This window comes from Dromaius novaehollandiae, chromosome 2 (assembly GCF_036370855.1).
Source record: "Dromaius novaehollandiae isolate bDroNov1 chromosome 2, bDroNov1.hap1, whole genome shotgun sequence".
Classification (NCBI taxonomy): Eukaryota; Metazoa; Chordata; class Aves; order Casuariiformes; family Dromaiidae; genus Dromaius; species Dromaius novaehollandiae.
The window spans coordinates 143,047,199-143,075,000 of NC_088099.1; the positions used below are offsets into that span (position 1 = coordinate 143,047,199).

Below are 27,802 nucleotides of genomic sequence, written 5' to 3' on the forward strand. Positions count from 1 at the left end.
CACCCTATAAGAGCGCTGCCGGCGGCGCCCCCGACTCCTCTGCCCGCGCCTCGCCGCCCCGTGGCTGTGCTAGCGCCTTCGCCTCCGGCTGCCGCAGCCCGTGCCGTGCCCTGCGCCCCGGCCCGCTCCGGCTCTGTCTGTCTGTCTCTGCCTGTGCCCTCCCGTCCCGGCGCTGCGCAGCGCTTCCCCCGCCGGTCGCCCCCGCAGCCTATGGCCCTGGAAGGCGCCGCTGCCGCCGCCTGTATTTCTGCTGTAGGTTCCCACATCCCTCTTTAAAAATTCCGCCTAAAAAGAGAAGACGATTTACCAAATCTTTCGGGCCGTTATCTCACGTGAGTACCGGCGCGAGGCCCCGTCCCGTCCCTCCCCTCCCGCATGGGGCACCCCGGACCGGACCGGGGCAGCGGCGGCCGCCGCGAGGAGGACGAGGCGGGGAGCGACACGGGCCCGGCGGGGGCGGGCGGGAGGGAGGCGCCGCTGCAGGGCCCGGGAGAGGGAGACCCGCGTCGCCCGTGTGCGGGGCTGGGGGCGCCCCCCACCCCCCAGCAGCTGGGGAATGGGCGCTGCGGCGGCGGGGGAGCCCCGTGAGCGCGGCGGGGATGGCGGTTCCCTCCCCGGCGCCGGAGCCGGCACCCGCGGCGGCAGATGGCGGGCAGCGGGGAGCCTCCGCGCTGAGCCCCCCGTGCCGGCGCGCAGCGAGGCGCCGCGGCGGGGTCAGCGCCGCGGCGCTAACATGGCGGACACCGTGCGCGGCCGGGGCTGCGGCGGGGCGCCGCGCCGTGCCCAGGCTGCGGGGGCGGGCGGCCCGCGGGGAGGGGGCTCGGCGGCGGCGCTAACATGGCGGATTGTGGCGGAGAGGCCGGTGCGGGGCCGGACCCGGCGGGGGAGACCGCTGCCTCCGGGCGCTGCTGCGTTTCTTATTGCAGCTTTTTGGGGGAGGGTCGGGGGGGGGGTGTCTTTGACTGGATCCCCCTGAGAGGAGCCCTCTGCCCCAGAAGCGCCCCTGGGAGCCCGGCCGCTGCCCTGTCCCGCTGGTGCCGCTTCCCCGGGGGCTCCACGGAGCCTCTCCCCGGCGTGGGGCCGGCGGCGGGGCAGGCCTGGCTGGCGGCGGGAGAGGCGCCGCTCCTCGCCCGCTCCTCAGAGGCCATGTTGTGCGCTCGTGGCTGTGACTATCCATCCGGGTTCTCGTCTGGCGCTGTCACACTTCTCTTCCCCAACCCTGTCACCTGCGCCGCTGCCGTGAGCGCTTGCCGCTCGCCCTGGAGGGGGCCGACGCCGACCCCTTCCCGGCCAGCGCAGCCGGCGGACGGGGGCTCCGAGGGGGCCGGTGGTAGCAGGAGCTGCGAGGGTGTTGCACAAGTGACTCTGTGACAAGAGCTGGAATGACGGGGCACATTGCCTTAGCACAGAGGTAGAGTTCAGGGGAAAGTGGAGTCCTCCTCCTCCTGCCTAGCACCGTCCCTTTGTCTGAGGTGTTTCTCCCATCCTTCTGGTTGTCTCAAGGACACGCATCTTTCCCCTCCCCGTCAGTGTGGCAGTAGCAGGGTTGATGCTGCCACTTCTTCTGGAAGTCTCCTGTTGAGTCTCAGCCTCCTTGACTTGGCTGCTGTGGCCAGTACTTGTGTTCCAGCTGGCCACGCTCGTCAGTCATGCTAGTGGCTTTTGGAAAGTATAGAGAAGAAGGTAGGGTCATTGCTCAGCTACCAGCTGGATGTTTGTGTAAAGCGTGCGTCTGGATGCCAGGGTATCCTCTCAGTGTGCATGTGCTTGCTGTGGTTCCCTTCCCTGTTTTGTGAGGTGTCAGTGGAGGAGGAGCCCACTGCTGGCTTAGCGGAGCTGTAAGCCCAGTGTGGGAGTGGGGGACAGTAGTACTTCTTATGCATATGTTAAGGGGACTACATTCAAACACAGAAAAACACAGCATTTGAAATGGTGGAGCTTGTTGCTAGATAGCACTGCAGATCTCTTTCAGTGAGTAGTCTGGGCTCATTCACAGCCAGAGAAGATGTGTGTCTGTGCTAGGGTGGACCCAAGCTGTGGGAAAGAGAAAAGTAAGTAAGCTTAAATCTTTCAAGCCTCTGAGGTGTATTTTCTGCAGTGTAAAATCCTGCACAGTCAATGTGTGTCAGCAGACAGAAGTACTGTGTTTCAGACCTCTGCAGCAGTCTCCGGTGACTGAGCATGATTTGATTGTGTAGTCCCGGTCGAATATAGCTGCCTTGAACTAAAACACAGTGCAGCGCCCAATAAAGTGGGTTGGCTCTCCCTTCTTTCCCTAATGAGCAGCATGGCTGGGCTTCCTATGCTACGTGATTGCGGTGGAGCGCTGCCCCACTTCTCTGCCCCTGCCCCCACCCCAGCTGTTGGATTTTTGGCTCTGAAGATATTGCACTTGCTCGCTCTTCCTCCTGTGATAAATGTGAGAGGCAGCAGCGCTGGGGGGAGGTGGGGGGCTGTGAATAACAGCGATGGTAGGAGGGGTTTGTTCCAGTCTGGACTGGTCCAGTCTAGTTCTTCCCTTCCTGTCACTGTGTGAACAATGCTGCCGCTGCTGTGGCTGATGCTGGGTGGCACTGCGGCCCCCTCGCCATGTGCGGGGGGCCGTGGTGAGTGCCGGGGGGTGCCTGCCCCCCTCCTGGCTCTGCCTGGTGCACCCTGAGCCAGGCTCCAGCCCCCCGCAACCTCACCAGCCTGCCGGCCTCTCCTCCATCCGTGCCTCGCTCCAGAGGCAAAGCAGGCTGCCCTTGCCTCCGGCAGGAAGGTGGTTAAGTCTGAGAGAAAGAGGGGTCTTCCCAGCAGTTTGGGAGGGTTACAGTGTTGTTTCATGGTAACATAGTAATGTAAATGTTTCTCCTGTGGAGAGTGTTTTACTCGAGCAAGAGGCGGACTTACCACTTACCCACCTTTCAATGCTGCAGCTTGCCCTGGGACAAGCAACTTGTGCAGCTTGGCTAGTCTGGTGTGCTGCTTTTTTTTAGAGGCTGGTGCAGGTGTGTGTTGGGAGTAATGCTCACTGGATCGCATGATTTGAAAATGATTCCTTTCCTTCAATTAAAGGAGAGATGGGCTGCTCTGGCAGGGAATTAAGACAGTCCTTTCCTGAAGGGAGACTCAATCATTTAATGGACTAATTTGGATATAGGGTAAGTTTCAGTTTAAACCACTGTTGATCTAGCGCTGGAGAAAGGGTAATGTAGATAGGAGCACTTCTGGCGGATGTATGCTCTCTTCAGGAGAGCAAGCAGACCAGCACTATTTCGCAGAGACTGCTTCACCAAAATGTCTTAGCACTGGTCTGGAAAAAAGCTATTGTAACAAAAGAATAGCTTGTGTGGTTTTTTGTGAACCAGAGCAACTGGTGCCTCTCAGTCTGTCAGTTGGTGTAAATGTGAGGTCATTACACTTGTAGATTTTTAGGGTTTGGCTCATGGATATTCTAGCTCAGGGCACTAAAGGTCTTTTTTTGAAAGCTGAGAGATGCAGTGGATCATCTTGTCAAAATGAATCTATGCTCAGTTTTGTAGGCTTGTCTGTGTCAGACTGGGGGGTGGGAAGGGCAGAAGAGCTGGGAAGGCCTGGCCCTGATGGGCCCACTGGTTCTGATAGGGTTTGTTGGGTGAATGCGGTTGTGTTGGCAAAACTGCGTGCTATGGATGGCTGGGGGGGGGGGGAGGGGGGAGGTTATCACCTTCAGATGTGTTACTATCCAAGTATATAAAGTACAGCTGCAGTTAAACTTGAAGCACCTACTAGTAGAGTATACTTGCAGATACATAATGAATACATAGAGGTGTTGCTTGAGATTTAAAAGACAGCTGCCTCGTTGATTAGTCTCCCAACTTAAAGCTTGTTATTTAGCAAAGAACATTATACCTACTTTAAGACATTTAAACAATGGGGCATTTCATTGTGGCCCTTCACCTGGGCAATTTCTTTAAGGCTGTCTGCATGAATTGTAAGCCTATATTAGATGTCTACTGCTTGAAATGGTAGTCCTGCTCTACTACAGTAGAACAAGCTAGCTCTTTTTAATTATTTGCCTTAAAAAGTAAAATGGTTATGATTTAAAAGGCTTAAATCAGGCTGTTTTCATCTCTGAATGTTTAATATTGGCAAACCTGGATGAAAGAGGCCAGTAAAGCTGTATTTTCTACACAGTTGTGTAGACGCTTCAGATAAATACTTCCCATTCAAAAGAAATTCTGAAGTGCAGTTAGAACTTAGCAGGTTTATATTTAACTATCACTATAGAAAATGGTCAGTTTTCATTCCAACTCCAAGGTAACTGTTCTGCTGCACTTCTGAGGACATGTGAGAATATTTATGGTAATAGTACTGCTGATTATGTGCGTCTGAAACAGGCTCTTAAGTTTTGTGTGGAAGGTCATATGCTCCCCCTAGAAGCACTGTTTTTAATGACTTTGCTAGGAAGATAAACTTAATTCATCCTTGCTGAAAATTCTGTTAGAGTTCTTGAGTATAATCAAAGGGCAATAGTGAATAGTGGAATTAACTATTAATTTTGCATAAGCAAAATGTTGCCTGCTCTTAAAACTGTTGTATGTGTAATCTGAAAATGAGATATTACTGACTAGCTTTAGTGAAAGGAAGAGAAGAAGATTAAATGCACTGCACATATATTAACTCTAACTGACAAGTCTCTAGTATCCCAATTTTGAAGCACCAAGGTTTCTATGTAATATTATGTTACAGAACACAAATTTATATGGTGAAGCCAAGGAGATTGTACTGTGGAGCTGCTGTGAAACAGTTGCTCTCAGGTTGTATTCTCTTTGCCTGTAATTCAGTACTGTATAGAGTATACTAGTTTAGCTTTATAATAGCAAGAATAACTGGAAAAATATACTTCAGTTTGCTTAACTGTGATGTGGCTTAAAAGATGACCACTTGGGCTGGGTGATTCCCAGAAGCCAGGTTTTTGTAGTCTGCATGTGTGTAGTCTTGTTTAAATAATGACAGCTGTGAAGATTTATTTTTAATATATATTGGTATGTTCTGTACTCCATGCCATAGACCAGAGTGAATTTGTGGAAACTCTGGTATGTCTTGGGTTTGCACTTGATGAGTTCTGTAGTATGTTTAATTCCATTAAAATTTGACAGGTCCATTTAGAAGGAGTAATTGTTTGTCAGCAGGGCTGCCTAAAGTTTCCTAGAGTGTTTTCTATGTTCGTTGTACTGTTTTGTATGACTCTTCACCTTAATTTGAGTGAACTAGCCTTGTACCTTAAAATGTTCAAGTTTAGTGTTGTGTGCAACACAATACTAGGGCCTGCTGAAATATTTCCTCATTCCTGAAGGCAAACATAAATTTTTCTTTTTAGTCTTGCTCATCTCTACACTTGCTTCATATAGTGAGGCTGAACACCATATACACATTATTTTCACCTGCAAAGACTTTTTGCCCACATATCACATTCACAGCAGAGAAAGAATATGGTGAAGTAAAAAGGATGTTGTGAGGAGAAAAAAGTTGCGGTGGGTTAGAAACATTTCTGTAATAATATTCAGATGTTAAGATCTGCTTCTGTAAAGCAGGATCATGTAGAGCTCCTTGCCTTTAGGTTTGAAAATATTCTAGTTCAGACTATGGAAGATAGTACAAATAAGTTTCATGTGCCTTAACTTGTGTTACATCTGATTTAGAATTTGCATTCATTCTTGAAAACTGGGCATACTATGTGATTATAGACTTTCAAAATTGGATGTTGCAATCCCCCTTAAAAGCACAGCTAAAAATGCGTTTGTCATGTGTTTTAAGATAAAGCTTTTATTTTGTTCTTCTTGTCAGTTTTTTTGTGTCCATTTTCTCCCACAGGGCAAAATCTCTGATCAGGTTTACAACTATCCAGAAGGTTTAGGAGAAGTGCTTTATAGAGAACAGTTCGACTTCAACGCTGAGCCACCTTGGGAACCTAGCTGATGATAGTAGGGTTCCATCTCCTGACTTGTCCATGTAAGTCTCTTTCCCTTCTCTTCATCTGTATGCAGAAGGATAAGCACTTTTGAAAGCATGAGCAGCATGTACTGTCTTTTTTAGATGATAAACAAGATAAATGTCTTGGTGTGGATTATCAAAAGTTTGAAAATAGTGACGTGCATAATATTCTGGGCTTTCACTCGAGGAAATACTAACTTTTACTAACCTAACACTTTTCTCAACAGTGTTGGATGATTAATTTCAGTGGGACTTGAATGTGTAAGTGAACTTTATAAATAGTTACTTTTCTGAACTGTTGGCTGCAGAAATCCTAAAATAAAATGCAGCAACTTCTAATTCTGAAGCCATGAATTGGCATTGGGTAACTTAACAACATCAGACTGTGACTTGCTTGGTATTGTGTGATTTCTTAAAAGGTATTTTTTTTTACTGAAATAGTTAAAACTTGCTATTGTAAACAGTAACTAATGCTGATCATGAAGGGTGTGCCTTCCCAGATGCCTGTCTCCATTATTTGCTAATTGCTGTCCACTTCCACAAATAGTTGTAGCTGAGCTACAGTAGAATGCAGAGTTTTGTGTTCAATGAAAGTCATTTACCAATTATAAACACCCTTAAAGTTTAAAAGGCAAACGGTTATTGAAGAAAAACAAAACCCATGATAACTGGAAACAAATGAATACCCATAGCTGATCTTAAGGAGCTCAAACTCTGGAATGTGTGTGGTTATCCTGTTCTGTTAACATAAAACAATTGCTTTATGTGGTTTTTGACAATAGCCTTAAACTAATTTGTAACAGCTGAGTTAAGCCAATTTTATATGGTATTACTTTTTTGCAGTCTAGCTGAAGATACTTTGTGTTGGTTTACTGCCTATAATTATATAGAACTCTAATGTAAAACTTTAAAATGAGAATGGTTGTGTGTGTCTAACTCGGCCAGGAACGTTTTAAACATCCCAAAGAGTTTAAATGTTAGTTATGTTAGCATGTCTCCTCATAAGGTGTTTAATGTAGATGACCTTGTCTTTTAAAAACATTGCAGTAAGGAAAGCACAGGGTGAATTTGGTTTATCCTGACTTTTGGCTTTATCTGCAGAGATTGTTTTCTTTTGGCTTTGTTTGGAGATTGTTTTCTTTTGGCTTTGTTTGAAATGGTCTGGAATTAACCAAATATATCTGGATCTATGTAGATGCCCGTCTATTCAAGTGCATATGGCTAACACTGAAGATTATCTGAATATCTCTATTTTGTAGGTTACATGTGATTTTAATAAGGAAAAGATCTAAAAAAAAGTTTCTTTGAGTTTCAGCTACCTTTTGTATGTGGGTAGAACAACTTGCATGACACTGCACTTGAACAGGAATAAAGTAAAAAGGCAGAAGAGTTGTTAGGAGGAAGGAGTAAATGTAGTGTAAAACCTTAAGCTACTTTAAATGAATTTTAATTTCTAGAACTGTTCTGAAATTTTGGTTTTGTTTTGTACTTCAGCATGGAGGAGCTTGTTTTGGTACTTTCACTGAGATTGTTCTTTCTTTTACTGGTGGACTGATGTGCTGTAGTAAATACTGTAAGTTACACTTGTCCTGCAATGGAAATGCCACTGGATTTGCTGTGTTTGTAGCTGAACATTCAGGTGCTCTGTGTGTTTTTTGTGCTAGGTTCTATTAAGTCTTCAGTAATAACATACTGTACAGAAATAAAAGTAGCTTACTAATGAAGGTAGTAGTCATGTATCTAGCAGTAGTATGCAACTGTTAGCCAGTAAGTTTGTGTTTTGGGTGTGCTGAAGCATGCTAAATGCCTCAAACACATCTAAGATGTACTTAAGTTAGCCAGCTAATTGGTAGTTTGAGTCCTTTTCAACTTGTAAAGTGATTTAAGGGGAAAAGGTCAATTGAACATTTAAATATAATTATTAGTCTTACGTTCCAGTGGAACTCAAAAATCCTATGTCTGAAGGTGTACTTACATTCTTGTTAAACTTGCTTCCCTTTTTTTTCTCTCCCTCCCCATTTTGTCTTCATGCTATGCTGGCCAAGGAAGACCTTCCTGAGATTTAGTTCTGTCTTGCTCTGATTTCCTGAGCAAAAAGTCTGACAACTATGGTTTGAAGTATTGCTCCTTTAAAAATCTGTTCTATTTATTACCACATCTGACTGATAGGAAATGGAGAGAATTAGTGATGGAAATCTGATCTATTAACCAGCACTGTCTATGCTAAGTGGATGTAGTAGTAATTTGGACTGGCTGGCTTTAAATTCTCTAGAATTTTTGTCTGAATGGAACTGGGGGGCAATGGCAGAACAGGAGGACTTGGGTGTGTGGGGGCGTGTGCAATGGAGAGGCTGATTGTATTGCCTAAACAAGGGAGGGTAGGATAGGCAAGTAACTGTTTGCAGTATCATGAAAGAGAAATGCTAGCATGTATACTTCTGTGATACCATACACTTTTGAGAGCACTCATTTTTGTAAGCTTTGGATACATTATTCAAAGCAGATAAGCTAGCAAACCTCAAGAAAATCGAAGAATTTTTTGGAAAGCATGATTCTTGCAGGAGGAAGTGTCAAATAGGACATTTTTTAGTATCTTCTCCCTTTCCTTACTTTATTCTTCCTCAGAAATGCTCTTTAACATGGCTCATTTAATCATGTGAACTAGTCCTGAGAGAATAGTAGGGTGAAATGAACCCAAGCAGTATAAACATTCTGCTATGTCCTATCTGGTTTTGTAATGAGGGGCAACTTGGGTAAATGCAAGATGTCCAGTATTGATGTAAATAGAAATACCTGCTTTGGCATTTCCCTGAGGAGTTTATGGTTGCATTCAAATAACTGAATGATAAGGATGTAAGCTGGCAAAATTGCATCTTGGAACATTTTTAAAAGATACTCCTAGCATAAATAGGCATTTCCTGTGCTGAAAGCAGAGAACTCAGTTTCTACTTTTTTAGTATATCTGCTTCTGTGTTAATGACAAAATGCTTCTACTTTTTTGATCTCTTATTCTTGAAGAACTACTACAGTAAGGAATGTGAGATAAATATATTCTACTTCTTTAGGATTTTTGCATCAGCGTAATTGTTAATCTCATAAATATTTATTGGTATAATAAGACAGCGTAGTCGAAAGGCATTGTAGGGAACCTGTCTGGTCTTCAGAGACTGTTCTTGGTGGGGGAAGGTGGGTGTTCTCCCCCCAGGACTACACCTTGTCTGGAAAGGTGGAAGTGTAAAGGAAAAAAAAATATAAACCGTGTGTTTATGGATGCTTGCATATGACAAGTATGTGTTTAGCTAGTTGCTTCTCAGAGCATTTTAATTTTCTTGTATTCCAGATGTTTGTGTTAATTGCAGTGTTTACATATTTAAACTTTAAGATAAAGCTCTTAATCTGGGAAGTCATTGTGTTAAACCATAAAGAGCCTGGGGATGTAATGCTTCTTTCAAAGAAAGCAATTGCATGCCTATGTAGAAGTCTCATACCACTTGACAGCTTTTGTTTGCCCTAAAATGTGTCCTGGAGCATTGTGCAGACTGACATTTGAGGGGGGTAAAGTGGGTGGTGTTACCACATTGTTTTTCAAATCATGACTTGCAATAAGTCAGCACTCCCAGCAAGGGCTGAACTCTGTACTGTAATGACTTCTGTCTGTTCTTATAGATTTTTAGAGCAAGTCTTACACTATTTTTCTGATTTCCTTTTGTGTGTATTTGATTTTTCACAAATTTTATCATTGTTCCTCCCCCTCCCTAGGAGAGAGGAGGAGACAGAATAAGGCATGATCTCTCAAATCAGTCTGTTATGATATTAAGACCTTAAAGGAACACTAATTATGTTTGCACCATTTTGTGATATTACTGTAGCAGTGCCAGAGGTAATTTCGTGTTTTTTCCTTGTCAAATATTCTTTCTATCTTGCGCTCAACAAGATTGAAGAGATGTCATTTCTTCCAGAGTAAGAGGAAACTGGAGAGGAATGAGCTGTGACTCTCTGAGGACAGAAGTAGGTAGGCTAATGGTAGCTTTTTTACTAGATCGGTTCTGCAAAACGAAAAGCTTAAATGTCACAGACATGTTTAGGAAAAGCAACTGCTTTCTAACAGCCTGAGAGTGGTTATACTCAGTTGTTTCTGGTTTCTTGCAAGCTGTTAAGTCTGTCCTTAGTACTGATTTCTCTTTGTCCCTACCTTTTGACCACAAGATGCTCTTGGACTAATGAATTTTGAAAGGGCATATCTGTTTTAAGGAAATGACCTTCACCAAAGTCAACAAGGAACTCTTAGTGTCTGATTAATTTTTACTGTTTTTTAAAGTTGATGTGATTAGTTGAGTGATTAGTTGAGTAAATCACAAATGTTTTTATCGTTATTTCGTAGAGCACTATGCTCAACTGGAATGAATATATTCATTTCTGCTCTGAAACATATGTTTTAAAATCTTTGCCTGTAAGCTTTAACTTGTCAGGTAAGTGTTCATTTTTGTTGTTTTCAGGGTGTTAGTGGTGAAGAAGCCTCCCTCTTCCCATGACTTGTTTAAACCAGCTCTTCCCCACTGCCCAGGATCCCCCTAAATGTAAAAGGGAAGCTTTTGAACAAGTGTTCTTCTATACCATCTCTGTCTGAAAATTAAACACAATTATTAACTATGAAAAAACTGCTTATTTTAAGAGTGCTACAAAATTAGCCTAAATCCACTGCAAGTCATTGCAATCATTTAGATAAATAAGAGACTTAACAACAACAAAAGCCAGCTGTTGCTTAGACCAAACCTCTTCATTTGCCATGAGGCACCAGCAATTAGCCTCCAGGGTGTGTGCGCCTGGGTAGTCTAAAGTCTATTCAGCGCTCATGACTGGTGCTATTGAGTGTACTAAAACCCTCCAGTAGAGCAGATCTGTGCTTCCTCTCCAAGAGTGGAGGTATGGATCAATAGAGTGGAAGTTTCTTGACCATCTGCACTCTGTAGAGTCTAGGAAGTGTTGTGTGGCACAGAGTGACAAACAGGGGATAGGTGACTCTGAAAATCAAAATAAAGTATCTACTGTACTACTGGAGATCTCTTGTAGATGAGAAACATCATCCTGTTGTCTTCCCTCCTTAACTTCTTTAAAAGAAAAAAAAGTAAAATCTAGTTTACTACCCTTGTATATTTAGTAATTCCTTAAAATACTTTAGTTTTGCCTCCTGACTATTTAGCAGCTTTGTACAAATATGTCAGGGAATTGTAAGTTTATGATTAGAAACACAAAACTTGTCTAACAATTTGACCTAATATAAAGAAGCTCAGATGTGAGGCTTTTGTTAGCCCAGTCACTACTTTTGCATACATTCAATTGCAGATACTTAAAGCTGTGACTGGTCAGATAGTGGGGAGAGAGAATGAGGAACTGGGAGCATGGAAATTCATCTTGTACAGCATTGCTGTGTCAAAATGTGGCTAATGAGCTTTAAAGTTTTTTCTAAAATCATAAGCCGGATCAGATGTGTAGAAAAGATGCTATAGAGGCAAAAGAAAACATTTCCCCCCTTAAATTAATCCTTTTTTGACTTGGAGTTTTAAGAAACTTTTTGGTTTTGAATGGTTAACTTACTCTGCTATATTTGAATAATCTGAAAATGAAAATCCTTTTGCTGTGCTACTCCTTTCTTTGGGCATTATTTTTCTTGCAACAAGACAACAAAAGATTCCATTATTATAGAAAAAAGTTTAATGTTTTTATTACACAACCAGCAAGTTCCTGAGGATGAAGCACTCTTAAGTCTAGTTAAGCATTAGGCTGTTTTAAATCGCAATATAAAGAAATGCCAAAAGAACTGGTTGGCTGCCACCATTTTAACTAGATTCATAGTTTTTCTTCTTGACATTTAATGTTTGTATAGTCCAGAATTTTCTCAAATTTTTAATAAAATGTTGGTACCAGCTTTTTTTTACCAAAAAGTGTTTTTGGTACTTCTGTTCCTGGTACCATGGATATTTGTGGAGGTGGGTGTGTTGAGGGCTTTGTACTAATTAGCTAGGAAGTCCCTGTGCAGGGCATGACAGTAGCTATGTAAACATGACTGTAGAATTCTTGTTCCTTTCATTGATTTGAAGTCAAATTTAGTTTACAGGTGTTTTAAAGGAATTTTAACTGTCATTCACTAACCTAAATTGAGATGTGATTGTGAGGGTACTCTTCCTGGCTTTTAGTTTCTACCACCTAGTCATTGTTTTTAATAATCAGATTTTACTTATCACATTGATGTCAGGATTTATCTTATTCTTTCATAATTGTTTTGGATCTTTGGGTTCATTTAAATAAGCATATGACTCACTCTATGCATGAGACAAGTATGCTGGATAAGAAGCATACTTGCCTTCAGCATTAATTTTCTGAATGTAACTGAAAATACTCTGCCACTGAGTTAGTCACCTGTCAGTAAACGTTTCTTTTGAGGAAAACATAGGTGGCATACTCAAAATGATTTATGCAGAAAGCATACAAAGCTGTGCTGGCCATTTCTCCATTACCAGTTAAAATGGCAATAAAATGGTAAAACTGCTCCTTAGTTGTCTTTGTCAATACAAGCTTAAGTGAAAGTAATTTTTTTCATATCAACAATGTTGACCAAAGTTATCTTGCAAACTGGTTTTTGACAGACTGGGAAGTGGAGGAAGAAATATGAGACAGAGCTAGTATCATGGCCTTGTGATCACTTGAAGCTAAAATTATCATCTTAGCTTTCCGAATTTCTTGGTGAAGTTGAACTCAACTGAAACATTTCTGATTTCTATCAGCAGCTTTAGCCAAAAACATGTTTTATTATTTTAAAGCCAAATACCATGTGTCTAGCAAATGCCCAGTTTTTTAATAACTGCAATGCAACTTCTGTCCAAATATTTTTCAAAATATGTAGGGTTCTCACATAGAGGCTAGCTAGCTGGCTAGTTTTGATCAGTCTTTGCCATAAAGATGTGAGGTTTAAAAAAAAAAAAATTAAAAAGTGAAGTGTGATCAGTCAGTTATTACAAACCAGTAAACTGCTTTCAGGAAAGACAACTCTAAGGGAGTGTGAAATGAAAATTATTCTGTTCATCAAGTAAAACTAATTGTATAATCAGGAGTTGCTGCTTCCCTGCTGTGTACTGATTTTTACTTAAAACTACTTTTTCCCTCCACGCTCTAAGACTGTGTATGTATATAACAATGTTTTCTATCTTTGGACCTTGTTGATTCAAGCTTTTTTTTTGTAGAACAATACTACCTAATTGACAGTAAAGGTTTGAAGATAAGATGCAATTAAGTTAGAGTATAACTGTTATTTTTTTTAATACCAGTTGTATTTACTGGGATTAGCTGTCACTTTTGAAATTACTTTTAGCTAGTGATTTCTATTCTTTTCATCTCTAAGTGGAGATTTTAAGTATGGTAGGTAACTTCATGAACAGAAAAACTAAATAACTGTTTAGAGAATTGAATGTTTGCAGGCAATAGTTATAAACTAGTAGCATCTAAACAAAGTAGCATGTCAACAAAAACAGGTGAATTAATAAATACAAATGCTAGCATTTGAGCTAAGTTTTCTTTCATGTATTCAGGATTGTTTTTACGGGCAGTCCTCCGGTGGTGTACTTGAGTACTCATGTCACTTAAGATGCTATACTTTGGAATAGCTGAGATTAAGTGTTTGTACAAGTATTCTACGTTTGCAGTATTTTTAATAGTGTGCGTAAGTCTACACAGTTCAGTGTGTATTCAGTCTGATTCTTCAAGAACTGCCTTGTATTGGTGGTTTCTGACTCATCTTTCAGTTTAGTAGCAGATTTAAAGTGTGCACTTTCTATCTCATTCTTTGATTCAGTAAAATTACACTATTATCACTGGCAAATAGAAGAAGGACAGTAAAAATCTGTTTTTATTTTTTTCCTTCTGCTTGTGGCACATCAAATGCAGAAACCTTTTCCTAATCTTTAGTCCTGTGGAATGCCCTGTGCTCTTTTTCTTCATTGATTTATGTTTTCTTTGTACAGTTTGTTGCATAATTTAAGGACCCGGATATAAGGCTTGGAAGCCCATCCCTTGTGTTTCTTGGTTTATGACTGTCGGCTTTGTGGAATACGGCTGAGATGAAAGGATTTCTGGAGGATGCAAATTACTCCGTTGGCCTGTTGGATGAAGGAGCAACTCTCGCAGATGTTATTGACAACTGTATTTATGAACATACTCATGTAAGTTTTTAAATTTTCCAAATCTGTTGGTTAGTTCTCTTAAGTCTTCAAACGAGGTCAAGGTATTTAGCACTGATGAGCTAACAGCAACAGAGGAACAATTAGCTAAAACTCTTTAAATCTAGATTCATGTTCCAATTCCATTTCTTGCTGTTGTTCCTGTTTGTCTCAGGCTGAATTCTGTTGGGGAAATTTGGGCAACAATTGTTACCTCCCTGAGCATGGCTAGGAGGAAAATAGTCTTGCTGATGTATTAAATACAGGTTCCCATCTCATTCCTTGACGAGCTTTTATTGTCAATGAGTTTTAGACCAGGAATTGAAATTTGGCAAGTTGATAGTGCTGAGTTAGAAACACATTTTTTTTCTTTCCCTGAGAATGTGCCGAAGTTTAGACAAAAGTGTATGCTCAGCCACTTTAAAACCATATTTAAAACCTTTGTGGTCAGTCACGCTCATAGGGTTATAAGTCTTCCCATAAGCCCTTTCAATGTTAGAAATGCAAGTAGGAGGAACAAGGACATAAGGTGAGGTGCTAGTCCTTTCTTTCAAGCAAATAAACTGTTCTAAGCTAGTGAGGTTTAACCATCCCCTGGAAAAAGAACTTGAAGAATTCTGTTTATATAAAAACAATCTTATTCAATAAGGCCTCATTGCTTGCTTAGGAGGCTGGAAGATGTTGTAGCCTTTGTTTTACAGATGGAGTTATAGAGAGGAAAAACTTTATAAAAATGAATTTTGGTTAAGCAAGTCCTGTATTCTTAAATATGCCATACCTATGAGTTGTTCACTTTATCCTATGCTTTATCAGAACTAGTGCTAGATGCAAGTGCTCAGCTATAGTACAGCAAATAGCTAAATCCCATGGCCTTCTGCAGTCAGGTATAGGATTCCCAAATCCTGATTCCTAATATTCTTTTTCTGTCTAGCAAATAAATAGGTAAACTACTGGCAACATGTCATGTCTCCAACCACTGGCTGGCTCACAGAGGATAGCTGCCTCCTGCTGCTTTCATTTACTCCTTTAGCTCAAGGGGTAGAGGCCTGTGCCATGGATCTAAAGCTCCAGATCCCATTCCTGCTGGTGACCCGTACAGGGGGTCAGTATGCTTCCACCCGATGGAATTTCTATTTGTGTTTTTTAAACAGAAATAAAGACATTGTATACTATAAGCCACAACAGAAAATTTCATATCTGTGAAAGTTGAGTGCTAGTATTAACATCTGATGTATGGTCTTAATTCAGATTGATCATATATTCTGTGATGGTCTTTAATTGGTGTACAGTAGGCTATTCATTTACAGGAATATTATTGAATGCACATTATGAACAAATATAGAATGATCTGTTTGGCTCTCGGTCTACCACATCCACAACATGACTCGATATTGAGCAAGACTATGGTGATAAATGCACAAGAGGGACTGTTGCAGTTCCCATAAAATTGTGCATTCTCTTAAAGATTATGTACTTGACTCTGCAACTTTAATACTTTGAATTTAGTTCTTTAAATTCTGTTTAACCTTTGTGCTTCATAAAATGTAGGGAACAGTCTCAATGTTTGACTTAGTTGTTAAAATATTTATCAAACTTTCAGTAGAATATCACATAAGCTATTAGATGCTGAAACAGTGGTAGTACATTAAACTTTTTCCTGTCTAATAAACTACAGATTATGTTGAGACTGGAAACTTTCATGCCAGTGCATTTCCTTCCTCTGAAGAATTGTGAACTTCTAAAAATACGAACCTGGAAGAGATTTGTAACCTTTTCTATATTTTTAGATAACTGATATTTGGCATTTAAATAATATCTTTTGCCCCAGAATCTCAGAATATTGTCTAAATAACATTCAAAGTATCTTTGAAGTGGTAGGTATTCTTTGATGCAAAGCTAGTTCAAATTGCTAGGTAGAAATAAAACCCAGGTGAACTGATCAAGGTCAAGATCTAAAAGTTAATAGATGGACAGAAAATACATAATCCTTTATGATTTTGCTTCATAGGTTGTTTCTGTTTTGACAGCAAGCCCACAATTTCAGACATTTTATTTTTCTAATTTTATTTTTTAGACTGGAAGAAGAGCATTTTATGTTGGTGATCTTGGAAAGCTTGTAAAGAAAAACATACAATGGCAGAATGTGATGGCACCAATAAAACCATTTTACCCTGTAAAATGCAATTCTACTCCAGGTGTACTTGAAATTTTGGGAACTCTTGGAATTGGATTCGCATGTTCCAATAAAGTAAGTGTTCCTTTTGTGTATGTGTGCCTTATTTTCCTTGTCTTTCATCTGTGCATCAGCTTTTTGATATTAAGTGCAATGTTAATGGATATAATTTAAATTGTAAGCTCATAAGTAACTGGCTATTAAAAATTCATACTTCTATCCTAGAAGCAGCAGGTAGTTTTCTTTATACCTTGTGGGCTATTTTGCATAGTACTAGAGTACCTTTAATATGAGTTCAGTAAAGATAGTGCCCTTGAATGTGTCTGAAACCCTACTATGGTCCTATTTTTCAGTCTGAAATGGCATTGGTACAAGACTTGGGCATTTCTCCTGAAAACATTATATATACAAATCCTTGTAAGCAAGCTTCTCAGATAAAATATGCAGCAAAAGCTGGGATAAACATCATGACCTGCGACAATGATATTGAGCTGAAGAAAATTGCACGTAGCCATCCAAATGCTAAGTAAGTGTTGATTTTGTGGTTTTTTTGGTTTTTACATGCTAGGAATTTGGCCGTAATCCTGGGTTTGAGTTGCAAGAGCTGCTGCTTTAATATAATTCACTTGTATCTATTTTTCTTTTCTTGCTTCTTTTGAAGGTAGTTTTTGTGCAAGATTTTTCCTATCTGGGTCTCAGCTTCCCCATAGGATATTAAGCCCCCTTTTTGGAGGGAAGTCTTGTCTTTTTGGCTTGGCAGGGTAGGTCTTGATACATAGACCTAAAGGTTTTGGTGGCTAGCTTTCAAAATTCTGTCACCTTGTCATCTCCAAGTACATCTTCATTCTGCTTTTTGTGACCTCAGTATTTTCTTTCACGATATTCGGTTTTGATTTTTTTTAATGGCTTCAGCCAAAGTCTGGGCAGAAATTACTAGCAGATGAGCACATATGTTGGGTCCCATCTAGGGCTTGAATGTGCTGTGCTGGTTTGAGGTGTGCCTACAGGTATTTTCCCATTTACAAAACAGTGAGGAACTTGACGCTAGATCCTTTTTGAGTCAGTTTGGTGTTGGCCCAGACACTTTCTGTAGGGAAATAACTAAAGCTGATGCGTTAGCTGTTAAATATAAGAATTCTATTGCTACCAATTGTATCTGTACAGGATGGTGGCTATTTTAGATTAATAGGCACACTTCATTAAGCATCGTCTTCCTCATATATGAAGACTTTGTGGGCCATATCTCTAAGAAATGCTGGAGTCAGTGTCTGAAGTAAATGTTAAGTGCTTGCTGGTGACTACCGAAGTGTAGCTTCCATGCAGACTTTCTCAGGGTGCCCTGAGAAATGAATTGCTTGACATCCTTACCAAAGCCCTTGGTTCTAGACAGTGCTTGTCAAAGCATCATTATCTTCTCAGAGATGTAGCCATAGTTACAGAACTGGGAAGACTCTACAAAATTGAATATTTGAGGAGACTGCTTATCCCACCTCACTATCTTTAAGACTACCTCAGGATATCACACTGCTGTTACAAATGATTATGCTTCATCCTCCTTGAACCCTGTCAGTGCTTTGCATACTGGAGAGTGGCTTCCTGTGCAAAGAATGTAATCCATGATAAGTTTTGTGTATAATGTTGGCCTTGACACACCCACGCATTTGAATGCCTCAGCAAAACTAAAACAGTCTTAAGTCACTAGTGATTTATGAGCTAATTAACTGCATCATCGGAACAGATATGTGGACAGTTAAAATTACACAGGTGCTAGCTGACTTTGGCCAAGTTGTTGACCAAGTGAAACATGCTTAGTACTCTGCAGGAATATGCAGAACTGGTTGTGGGGGTTCTTCTGGAAAGCAGCAGTTTGCTTATACAGCTCTTCTGATCAGACAAGTGAGCAGTATAACTACAGGTTGCCTTTTTCTGTGCTCTGCTCCATCCATTGTTTGCTTGTTGAGGTGACCTTTGTCTGGAGTGAGGACTATTCAGATACCTGTGATGGATCTCAAATATCTTTTGACTTTTTTTAGTAAAGACTTAGTTTTTCAGATTGTGCATCCTAGATATTCATGGCTGCCAAGTAGAGACTATTTTCCCAGTTTCAGACTTCCTTGACTGAATTATTTCCTAGCATGAGGAGCTTTACAAAAATCATCTTAATTCAGGAAGACAGGAGTGAGAGCCAGTGTTTTGTGGAGTGTCCCTTTAATGTGGGTGATAAGAGTGGAAAAGCACTGTCTGAGATACCCAGATAGCCACTTGACCGAAGACAGCTGGGCTATGAGCAGTCTGAAGGATCTGTCTGACAGCAGAAGCAGCAGAAATAATGCAAAAGACAACATGCCCTCTTCTATTTTGGTCTCTTTCTTTCAGTAAGATGACTTATTTGGAAAACTAGCTTTTGTGCTGATTATTTCCTTGAAGGTAACAGCCTTTTAGAAGGTGTTCTCTTGCTCTGCATGTTAAGATGGAGAAGTTAGGATGCAGGTTTTTCTTGAACCAGAAAAACTTTAATAAAGCAAGGAAACAGAATGCAGGAGTTGCATAAGCTAGAGAAAAACAAAACAAACTGCTTTTACTTTAAGGATCACAGTTTAATGCTTGAAAAAGTTCCTAATTACAAAGGACAAGAAATTAAACTTTTGTAAAGGAAGTGCACTTTGACATCTAAATTTTCTAGGAGAGCTGGAGATCAGGTTTCTATTCTATAAAGATTTGTTTGCTTGTGGGTTTATTATGTTCTCATTCAGGTCACTAAAACTTTGATTTGATACTGAAATAACAGCTATAGTGTTTCTTCTTTTTCTCTATCTCTTGGCATAGTTTCAAAAAGTCAAAGCCTTTATATAGCCTTGTTCTTACTACTTGTGATAGTTACAGCTAGGTTGTCTTGTGAATGAAACTAATTGTGCTTTAGCAGATGAAATCCTGCTTGGGAAGCTGTAGTTCTGCTACTCCTAGTTTTCTCAGATTTTTCATAACATTCTGCACTAAACTCACTATTGGATGGGTCTCTAGTATTCTAGAATAGATGTTTATATCTTTGGAAGTTTTAATAACTTGAATGATTCTAAACTTTTTAGAAAAGGGGGAGATATGAGGAAAGTAGTACTTAAAGCTTCACTTTTTTCTTTTTTTTTTTTTTCTTTCTTAAATGATTTGCCTGGAAAAATCAAAAGGTAAGGATGAAGCTCAGGGGTGTCTTACTCTCCAATAGAAGAGCAGTTGCTTATAAAGATGAATGCTTTTTAAAAAACAAAAAAAACCCCTAAATACCAAACACACCAAATGCACAAATTGTCTGCTATTCCTGCTGATTGAGACCAAGAAGAATCATACTAGATGGTTTCCAGAAATTGGAATAACATTGCTTATACAGTGGTTTCCACTAGATAAATCTCAATTTATAATGCTGATATGAAAACTCATCAATAAAATTTAAAATAAGATGTCTTTAAGTATTATTGTCTAGTCTGAGGTTATAGACAACAGTACTGTGGTTTTGAATTTTAAGTGTTTTAAACAATCTAACTTTTAGGACTTGTGTGTTGGTATATCTAGTATTTTTTCCAAATGCTTTACAAAATACTGTTTGACTACAAACTTTTTAGGAGGTGTCTGTACTAGTAGAAAGCCAGGAGATTAGAGACCAGTCTGAGTTTCTCAAGTGGTATAAATTAGAATTGACAAGGATTGCCAAATAACACATGTGAGACAATTTAAGATCTTTGCTCATTACAAAATATCTTTCTGAAGACATCCTGAGACATTCAGAAGAGACTTTTAGAAGTCATATGGTAGCTGTTAGGCCATTGCATTTTGTAGTGGGTAAGCTTCATTTGTTGCATATCAAAGTCCTTCATTTTCAGGTGCAGAGCTTTTGCCACTTATGCTCTCCATCTCAGTTAATTGTAATGTGCTATACATAGTCTGTTATATATCATGATACAACTTTCATTTAGTGAACCATGTGGCTAATTAAAGGATCTTTATTGTGGTTGGGAGGAAAGGGAAGCTAGTGACTTTTCTTAGGGGACAGCAGTTCCTATCTGTGGTTTTGGGGGCGAGGGGTATACTCCTAGAGGCTTTTGAGCATGTCCTTGCCATACACTCAAGTCTTACTTTAGTGTAAGAAACTGTAAACTGACAGTCCTGTTTGCCAGACCTGCAATTAGGCTTTCCCCTGAGGGAGGGAGGGAGTTATCTCACTGCATGATAAAACTGTAAGAGCTAGTATTCCTTGCACTTCCTTTCCAAGTGTCCTGAAAGAAGGAAGAGAGAATGAATGGACCCTACCCATCCCTGTGAACAGCTGAGAGGGGAGGTAGAAGGATGTGGCCAGGGTATACTTTGCGTCAAATTCATATTTTCCAGATGTTGTGTTTAACCAAATCTGGTACGTGACTGAAGGGGAATCTCTGTATTCTCTTCCTCTCAGTTACAAAGGAGGACAGATGGGAGAAGCATATTGATGGACATTAATGGTTTTATGAGAAAGTATACTTTATTAGAAGGTAACATTCTCTTCTATTACAGCACTCAACAGACTCTTGCTGCTACAAAAGAGTCTTAGTTGCTGCATTTCGAAATCCCTTATCCTTGTTGGCTCCATGTTTTAGCCCCTAATTGCTAGTTTTTTCTCTGTACAGGATTGTTTTTATTAGGTTCACTTGACTCGTCCATCGATGGAGCTGGAGTACTGACAACATAATCAACATACTTCTGACAGTCTTCAAGCTTCACATGTGCTGATGATGTAAACCAACTGCCCCAATCATCTTCCCCTTCTCTTAGGCTCTTACTGCACATTGCCACAGAAGACATTACTGCTGATGAGGAGATGAATATGAAGTTTGGTACCACCCTGAAGAACTGTAGGCACCTCATGGAATGTGCTAAGGAGTTTGGAATCCAAATAGCTGGTGTTAAGTGAGTAACGTTATTGTTCTGTCCTGGCTGAAATGATTGTATGATGTGCTCAAGACTTAGAACCACAGCACAACTTTTCTATTTTTCTTAACAGGAGTTAAGAAAATATTTTAGATCATATCAGTTTTTGCTTCAAGCAAAACACTAGTAGGCAAGCAAATAGTAGTATGCAACATAGTAATTACTGGCATTAAAGCAATTAGAAAGAGTATCAATCTTTCCATCCTGGAAAAAGAAAAGTTAAGCATAGCTATTTTCTGGCTATGCTTTTGAACTTCCCTGATAACTGGGCTTGTAGTTTTCCAGCAATAAACAGGTGACCAAATCAGATGCTAGTAAAACATTGGACAGATGTTGAACAAGACAAACATGGGGTTCAATTTTCTCAGAATAAAGTCTTGTCACTCATTGATCATATTTAGAGGCAGTATTCAGAAGGCTTTTGACTTGCAGATGGCAAAATTAATTCTAGTGTTCCGAGAGCTTCCAAACTGGTATTTTTAATTTGAAGTTAGATATACAAAAGTCTTATTGTATGGAGCAAAATGCATGCAGAAGTCTTGGTTCTGTCTGCTTTCAAATACTAACATATGATATCTCATGAATGTTTTAAGAAAGCAATCAAACAAGAAAAACAAGGGTGGGTCCTCTCAGAAAAACAGACTAAAAAGAAATGTGTAAAATGAAGATCAAATTTTGAGGATTTAAAACAATTGTATTTGAACATAAATCTGTTTGAAATTGGTACATTAAATTAAAGACTAAAAGTACTATAGTCATTACAAATGCATTCAAAAATTCCGTGATACTACTAAGAAATACTTCTTTCATATTCTGTGTCTGAACTAACTCTAACCAATAGCACATTGTTTTTGTCATTTTAAACTTCAAACTTGGGTACATGCAGTTAAGTTTAAAAAGTAAATGTAGCTCGTAAGCTTTGCCTCAAAATGGCATTCCTTCAAGTGAATAAACATAGATTAGACAGTTCAGTGGCTCAGTTGGCTATGGTGTATCCAGAACCAGCAGACCCTGCCAGTCTTTAGGAAGTCAATGGGAATGTCAATGCTTATTTTAGTACCTCAGTCACTACAAGTATTCTGGCACTATTTAAACTTGGGCAAGGGGCCGGAGGGGATTCAGGCTGTTGTGAGAGACAACACTGCTTTGCTAGCCTGCCTGTTCTTGCTGTGAAACCGAAACCTGGCTTGGTGGGTGAAGAGGCTTCGGAAAAGGGTGGTAGTGGGACAAGCCACTTGCCCAAATGTTGGAGTGAGTAGATAGCATGTACAGTACAGCCCTAGCTTGGGCGAGAGCTGGATGGCCCAGGGGAGGGGATGCACAGGCAATGCAATGCAAAGATATAGTAAAACAGGGATGACTTTAATGCATGCCAAAGCTAACAGTACCTGTATAAAGAAAACTTCAGCTACTTTGATATTGGAAGACTGAAAGGTTAAGTAAATTTGTTATCATTAAAGACTAGGATATTGCAGGCTGCTCTTAGCATTAAAAGCAAGACAGGCCTCATGCAGACAGATGCAATGGAGTAGAAGGCAATCATCATCTGAGCAGTGTTCTTTATACAGTTAGTGTATATTATGGAAGAAATTCTTTTGCCACTTGGGAATAAACTGCTTTCCTAGCTATTATGGATAGAGAAACAGTTTGCTTGATCTGAAAGCTGTGAGGTTCTGTGTATTAACCGCATCTTTATCTCTTTCAGATTTCATGTTTCAAGCACTTGCAAGGAACTGCAAACATACATTCATGCTATATCTGATGCTCGGTGTGTGTTTGACATGGCTGTAAGTAGATAAATATATATGTGTAAGCGCTTCAGTAGAGGATCTGTTCTATTCTAATCATACTGGCAAACCAAGTACATTATTTCTAAAATAAGTTGTATTGGTATAGGAAACAGAACTTAGAGTAAGTGGCTGAATACTCCTTGTGACATGTGGTAGAGGCAGAACAAAGTTTATAATCCTAGTTCTGGGCAAAAATAAATACAAACAAGTTGACAGAAAGAAGTTAATAGTGTCCCACTGACAGGCAGTAGCTTAGTATGCAAATAGTTATAAAGCAATAAACTTTCAGGCACTATAGGGAAAAAGCGTTGATATTATCAAATAGAAAAGACTTGCCAAGATGACCTACTTCCAATGAAGAACAGAACTAAACAATTTAACAGCTGTTACTTAGTATTCACTTTCAAATGAAAATTTAGTTTTTTCACTTTCGTTAAAACCTTTTTGAAATTCACGTCTCCATCCTAGAAACATACAGCTTTAAGTTGCACTAAAATGTTAAGTATTTGTATCTTGGCATTTATGGTAATAGAAATATTATCTTGAAACATGTGACTTGGGTTATTTCTTATAATGCTTAGATAGTAAATGTTTCACATTTCATTGGGAATCAAGATTTGGGTAAAGTGGAATGGATTTGTTGGGTACTTCAGATGACTCATTTAAATATGTATGGCATGTTCTATATGTTTTTCCCATATCACAAAATCCAAAAATCCTTGATCTGAAAACATCTCATCAGATAAAATGAGAAGCCTGTAAATCAAGTACAGAAGAAATCATGTAATCTCCTTACTCTCATAACTGCAGTTTGTGCATTAGCTATGACTGGTTACACATGAGCAACATAACTGAAGTTCTCACTGATCTTTGTGCAAATTGCATTCTAGCAGCCTTCTGTTACATAAGTGCTATCTAAAAGACCTGCTTTATACATATTTGTAAATTCCAAACACTTTCTTTTGTTACAATGCACCACCCTAGTTAGCAAATATTGCCTGGATATAACAAATACCACAAGATGAGAGTTGAGATTGCAGTAGGACTTTTACTGCAGACTTGTATAACTGGCCTCTGATATCCCAATACTACTACTACTAGGTTTAATGCAGGGATTCTAATTTTTACTGTGATGTAACCCCCTCACTAGACTATCCTTTGCTAAATATTTACAGAAGTGTAAGTATATAGAAAATGACCACAGTAAGGAGCAACAAAAATATTTACCGTTGCACTTGTATCTGTACTGAAGTTCTGCTTGTGTATTTTAGGAAGAATTTGGCTTTAAGATGCACATATTGGATATTGGTGGGGGCTTCACGGGTTCCGAACTTCAGCTGGAAGAGGTATCTTAAACACTCAACTTCACAAATAGTTTCAAACTTTCAATTCCAACTAACATTGATGAAACCTGTTTTAAATTCTATGATGATAGACTGCAAATCCATCAGATCCAAATAATTGGTTTTATATTCTCCATCATGGGTAGCAATGACCTCTTGGAGGTGATTGTTATTTCTTTTTCATCTTGTTCATATTGGATGAATGTTGACTTAAGTTACGGTCACAGGCTAAATTACTACTGTTAAGGTGGCTTAAGCTAATAATTTTTTTGCAATTGACTTATGTGCTCTACTGCATGGTTTGGGCTATGATTCATTAGTGTGCTTTGGTTCATAAACCATACTGTTACTGTACTGGACAACTTGGTACTCTAGAACTGAAGACAAAAAGCTTTGCCCTTATCTCTACTTTGGTTAGCCTTAAAGAAAACTTTTATGATTGATTTGGTATAAACTATGTTTAGTATGCAGTAGTACATAATAGTTTAAATAGGTTATTCTGTTTTATGTTGTCTTTAAGACAAACTCCCCAAAGGTAGAACAGTCAACTGATTCAACAAAATTAATAACAATTAAAACCAGTTTCTGTTAGTTTGTTCTAACTGTTGCTTGTCTAAATTACTTGTTAACCTTGAAGCAAGTATTCGGTGCAAGATTTGGGAAATTCAGTGATAATCAATACGAAATAATCCACTCTTTCCAGTTTGAAAGTATTCAGAACTGATCACATAACAAGCCTTTTCCTTGATCTTGTGGATTGATACATAATTTTACATCATATACTGTGCTGTAAAAACTTGGAAATTACTTGCCTAATTTATCAGTCTAATCTGATTTCCATTTTGTAGGTTAATCATGTCATCAGGCCACTGCTAGATGTCTACTTTCCTAAGGAATCTGGTGTTAATGTGATTGCAGAGCCTGGATGTTACTATGTTTCATCTGCATTTACCCTAGCAGTTAACATCATTGCAAAGAAAACTGTTCAGTATGATAAACTTCTTCCTTCTGGAGGTAAGCACTGTATGTACCTTTTACATGTTATGAATCAGTGCGGATAAGTGCCCACTCATTTTAGTCAGGACAGACTGATTTGCCTTTGTATACATTTAATATGTACCCTATGCTTGAGTTGTAATCCACCTTTTGGATTCTGACCATGCATTTTGTGTATCTTATTTTCTCCTTGTTACGATTGTTTGGCATTTCTTGTTTCCTTATTAGGCTTGACTTCTCAATGACTTATTGCAAGCAGTAACTGAGTGGTTTACAGGAAGTTTCTTAGAAGGATCTATATTGAAGAGTGTGGAACAACATAACAGGGCTAGTCTGTCTGCTAAAGCAGACACTGGATTTATACTCTTAATAATGATTGCTACTGAAAATGTTAATTTATTAAACCTTTGCATTTAATGATGCATCTAAATTAATAATCTGGTCTCATACTTGATTACTCAGCTCATAATTTCAGTATATATGGCACCTCCTTTTCAGGAGGAAGCTGTTGACTTAAGTTAGAAGATTGCAAAAGGAATGCTTGCTTACTTTAAAAAAAAAAAAAAAAAAAAAAAAAAAAAAAAAAAAAAAAAAAGCAAGACACCTTTCTCTTTCCTTCCAGTAGAGCAAACCAGGAATGATGATGAACCAGTATTTACCTATTACATAAATGATGGTGTTTATGGTTCTTTTTCAAGTAAATTGTCTGAGAAACTGAATACTATTCCAGAGGTTCACAAGGTGAGTCCTTCTGTATTTATCAGAGATAAGCTAAACAGTTATCCTTATGTATATTTGAAATTTTTTTAATAAACAAATGTCTGAATTATCTGGATCATTTCCATGTAGAAATACAAGGATGATGAGCCTCTGTTCACAAGCAGCCTTTGGGGTCCATCCTGTGATGAGCTTGATCAAATTGTGGAAAACTGTCGTCTTCCCGAGTTGAGCGTTGGAGATTGGCTGATCTTTGATAATATGGGTTCTGGTACCTTAGGTGAACAGTCTACCTTTAATGACTATCAGAGGCCGCTGATTTACTACATGATGTCTTTCAGTGACTGGTAAGAAAATTGTATTAATAGTTGTAAGATTGTTTTTACTCTCTTCAAGAATGCACATACAGCCAAATGTAAATAAAATTTGATACAAATACAAGAAGACACAGATGTTTCATTTTAAAACGAATGCTGGGCAGAAGAGCTTTGGGGGTTTTTTGTTTTGTTGTTACTATGCTGTCTGACTTCACTAAGATTAAAATGAGAACTGTGATAGACTGTCTATTTTAGGGCTGACAGAAAAAAGCAAAGTTCCTAATGTGGACTGAGTTTAGTGGTACTTGTTCCTGAGTTGTACCGTTCTACTACTTGATATTGACTGAGGTTTCCTAATATTAGTAATTGTAACTTGCATACAATATTGGCATCATAGTTGCAGGCAGGAAAGGTAGTTACACTGTTGCAGTGCTGGCAACAGTTGTTTTAATAAAGTAGCAGGGGCCCTAAGCCTCCACTGATGGAGAGTCCCAGCCTTTTCTGTGTCTGTCAAGTATGGGAACAGGTGATTTTCCTGTGGTGTGAGACTAAGACCACCCTATCGTATGGGGCAGTAGACTTCAAATGCTAAATTCAGTGCTGGTTTCTGATGTTAAATTATGTATGAGGACTTTTTTCCTCTTGATTATAACTCTTGCTCTTTTTGCTGTAGGGATGAGATGCAAGATGCTGGAATTACTTCAGACACATTGATGAAGAATTTCTTCTTTGTGCCTTCTTGCATTCAGCTGAGCTCAGAAGACCGCTTTTCCACTGCAGCTTAAACAGGCATTAACGCTTCATTTAGACCTGAAGTTGCAAGTCTGTAGTTTGTCTGGTCAACATTCCAGCGTGGAAGAAATGGAACAATCTTGAATTCAATTCATTCTCTTCAAAACTTGAAAAAATAGTAATAGCTAATTGGGACCAGGCAAAACCAGCTACAGCTACAAATTCACCGGGTGGGAGGGTTAATAATGGCATCCAAATTTAAACTTAACAGTTTGTTCAACCCCTGAGCGTTTAAATATGCAACAAAATGGATGACTTAGTGGAGATGGAAACCCATCACTTGGGTTCTTCAACAGTTTACATACAAGTACACAGTTTTTATACTAAGGATTCCTGTTAGAAAAGTCTTGTAAAGTTATTGTCTTTCGCCCAGATATATCAAATGTCAGTGGGAGACCAGTGTGACTTCATTAGATGTTTAGTGTATTTAGAATGTGTAAATTTGTGCTTTGAACTGTAGTTTAATAAATGTAAAATTGCATCATAGTATTTGTTGTATTTGACCCTTGATGTACCCCTTGTATGATTGCAATAAAGCTTTGTGTAGATTTTA

At 39.5% G+C, this 27,802-nt stretch overlaps 1 protein-coding gene across 2 annotated transcripts; it reads left to right on the plus strand.

Moving 5' to 3' along the window:
• AZIN1 (antizyme inhibitor 1) lies at positions 1-27,802 on the plus strand. Of its 2 annotated transcripts, none has more exons than XM_026119556.2 (12): positions 1-332; positions 5,839-5,976; positions 13,974-14,171; positions 16,243-16,416; positions 16,695-16,867; positions 21,139-21,273; positions 23,000-23,081; positions 24,356-24,430; positions 25,276-25,441; positions 26,046-26,164; positions 26,273-26,487; positions 27,131-27,802. In XM_026119556.2, the coding sequence occupies exons 3-12, from the start codon at positions 14,070-14,072 to the stop codon at positions 27,240-27,242; spliced, it is 1,353 nt and encodes a 450-aa protein (XP_025975341.1). In that variant the 5' UTR covers positions 1-332; positions 5,839-5,976; positions 13,974-14,069; the 3' UTR covers positions 27,243-27,802. The 2 variants fall into 2 exon arrangements, with proteins under 2 accessions (XP_025975341.1, XP_025975342.1); XM_026119557.2 differs by having other exon boundaries at positions 26,049-26,164.

What these genes read in the sequence shown, in the direction of transcription:
- AZIN1 (XM_026119556.2), top strand. Translation starts at nt 14,070, where the DNA reads ATGAAAGGATTTCTGGAGGATGCAAATTACTCCGTTGGCCTGTTGGAT. An exon ending in GTATTTATGAACATACTCAT is followed by an intron (nt 14,172 to 16,242) that starts GTAAGTTTTTAA and finishes TTTATTTTTTAG; the next exon opens with ACTGGAAGAAGAGCATTTTA. An exon ending in GATTCGCATGTTCCAATAAA is followed by an intron (nt 16,417 to 16,694) that starts GTAAGTGTTCCT and finishes CCTATTTTTCAG; the next exon opens with TCTGAAATGGCATTGGTACA.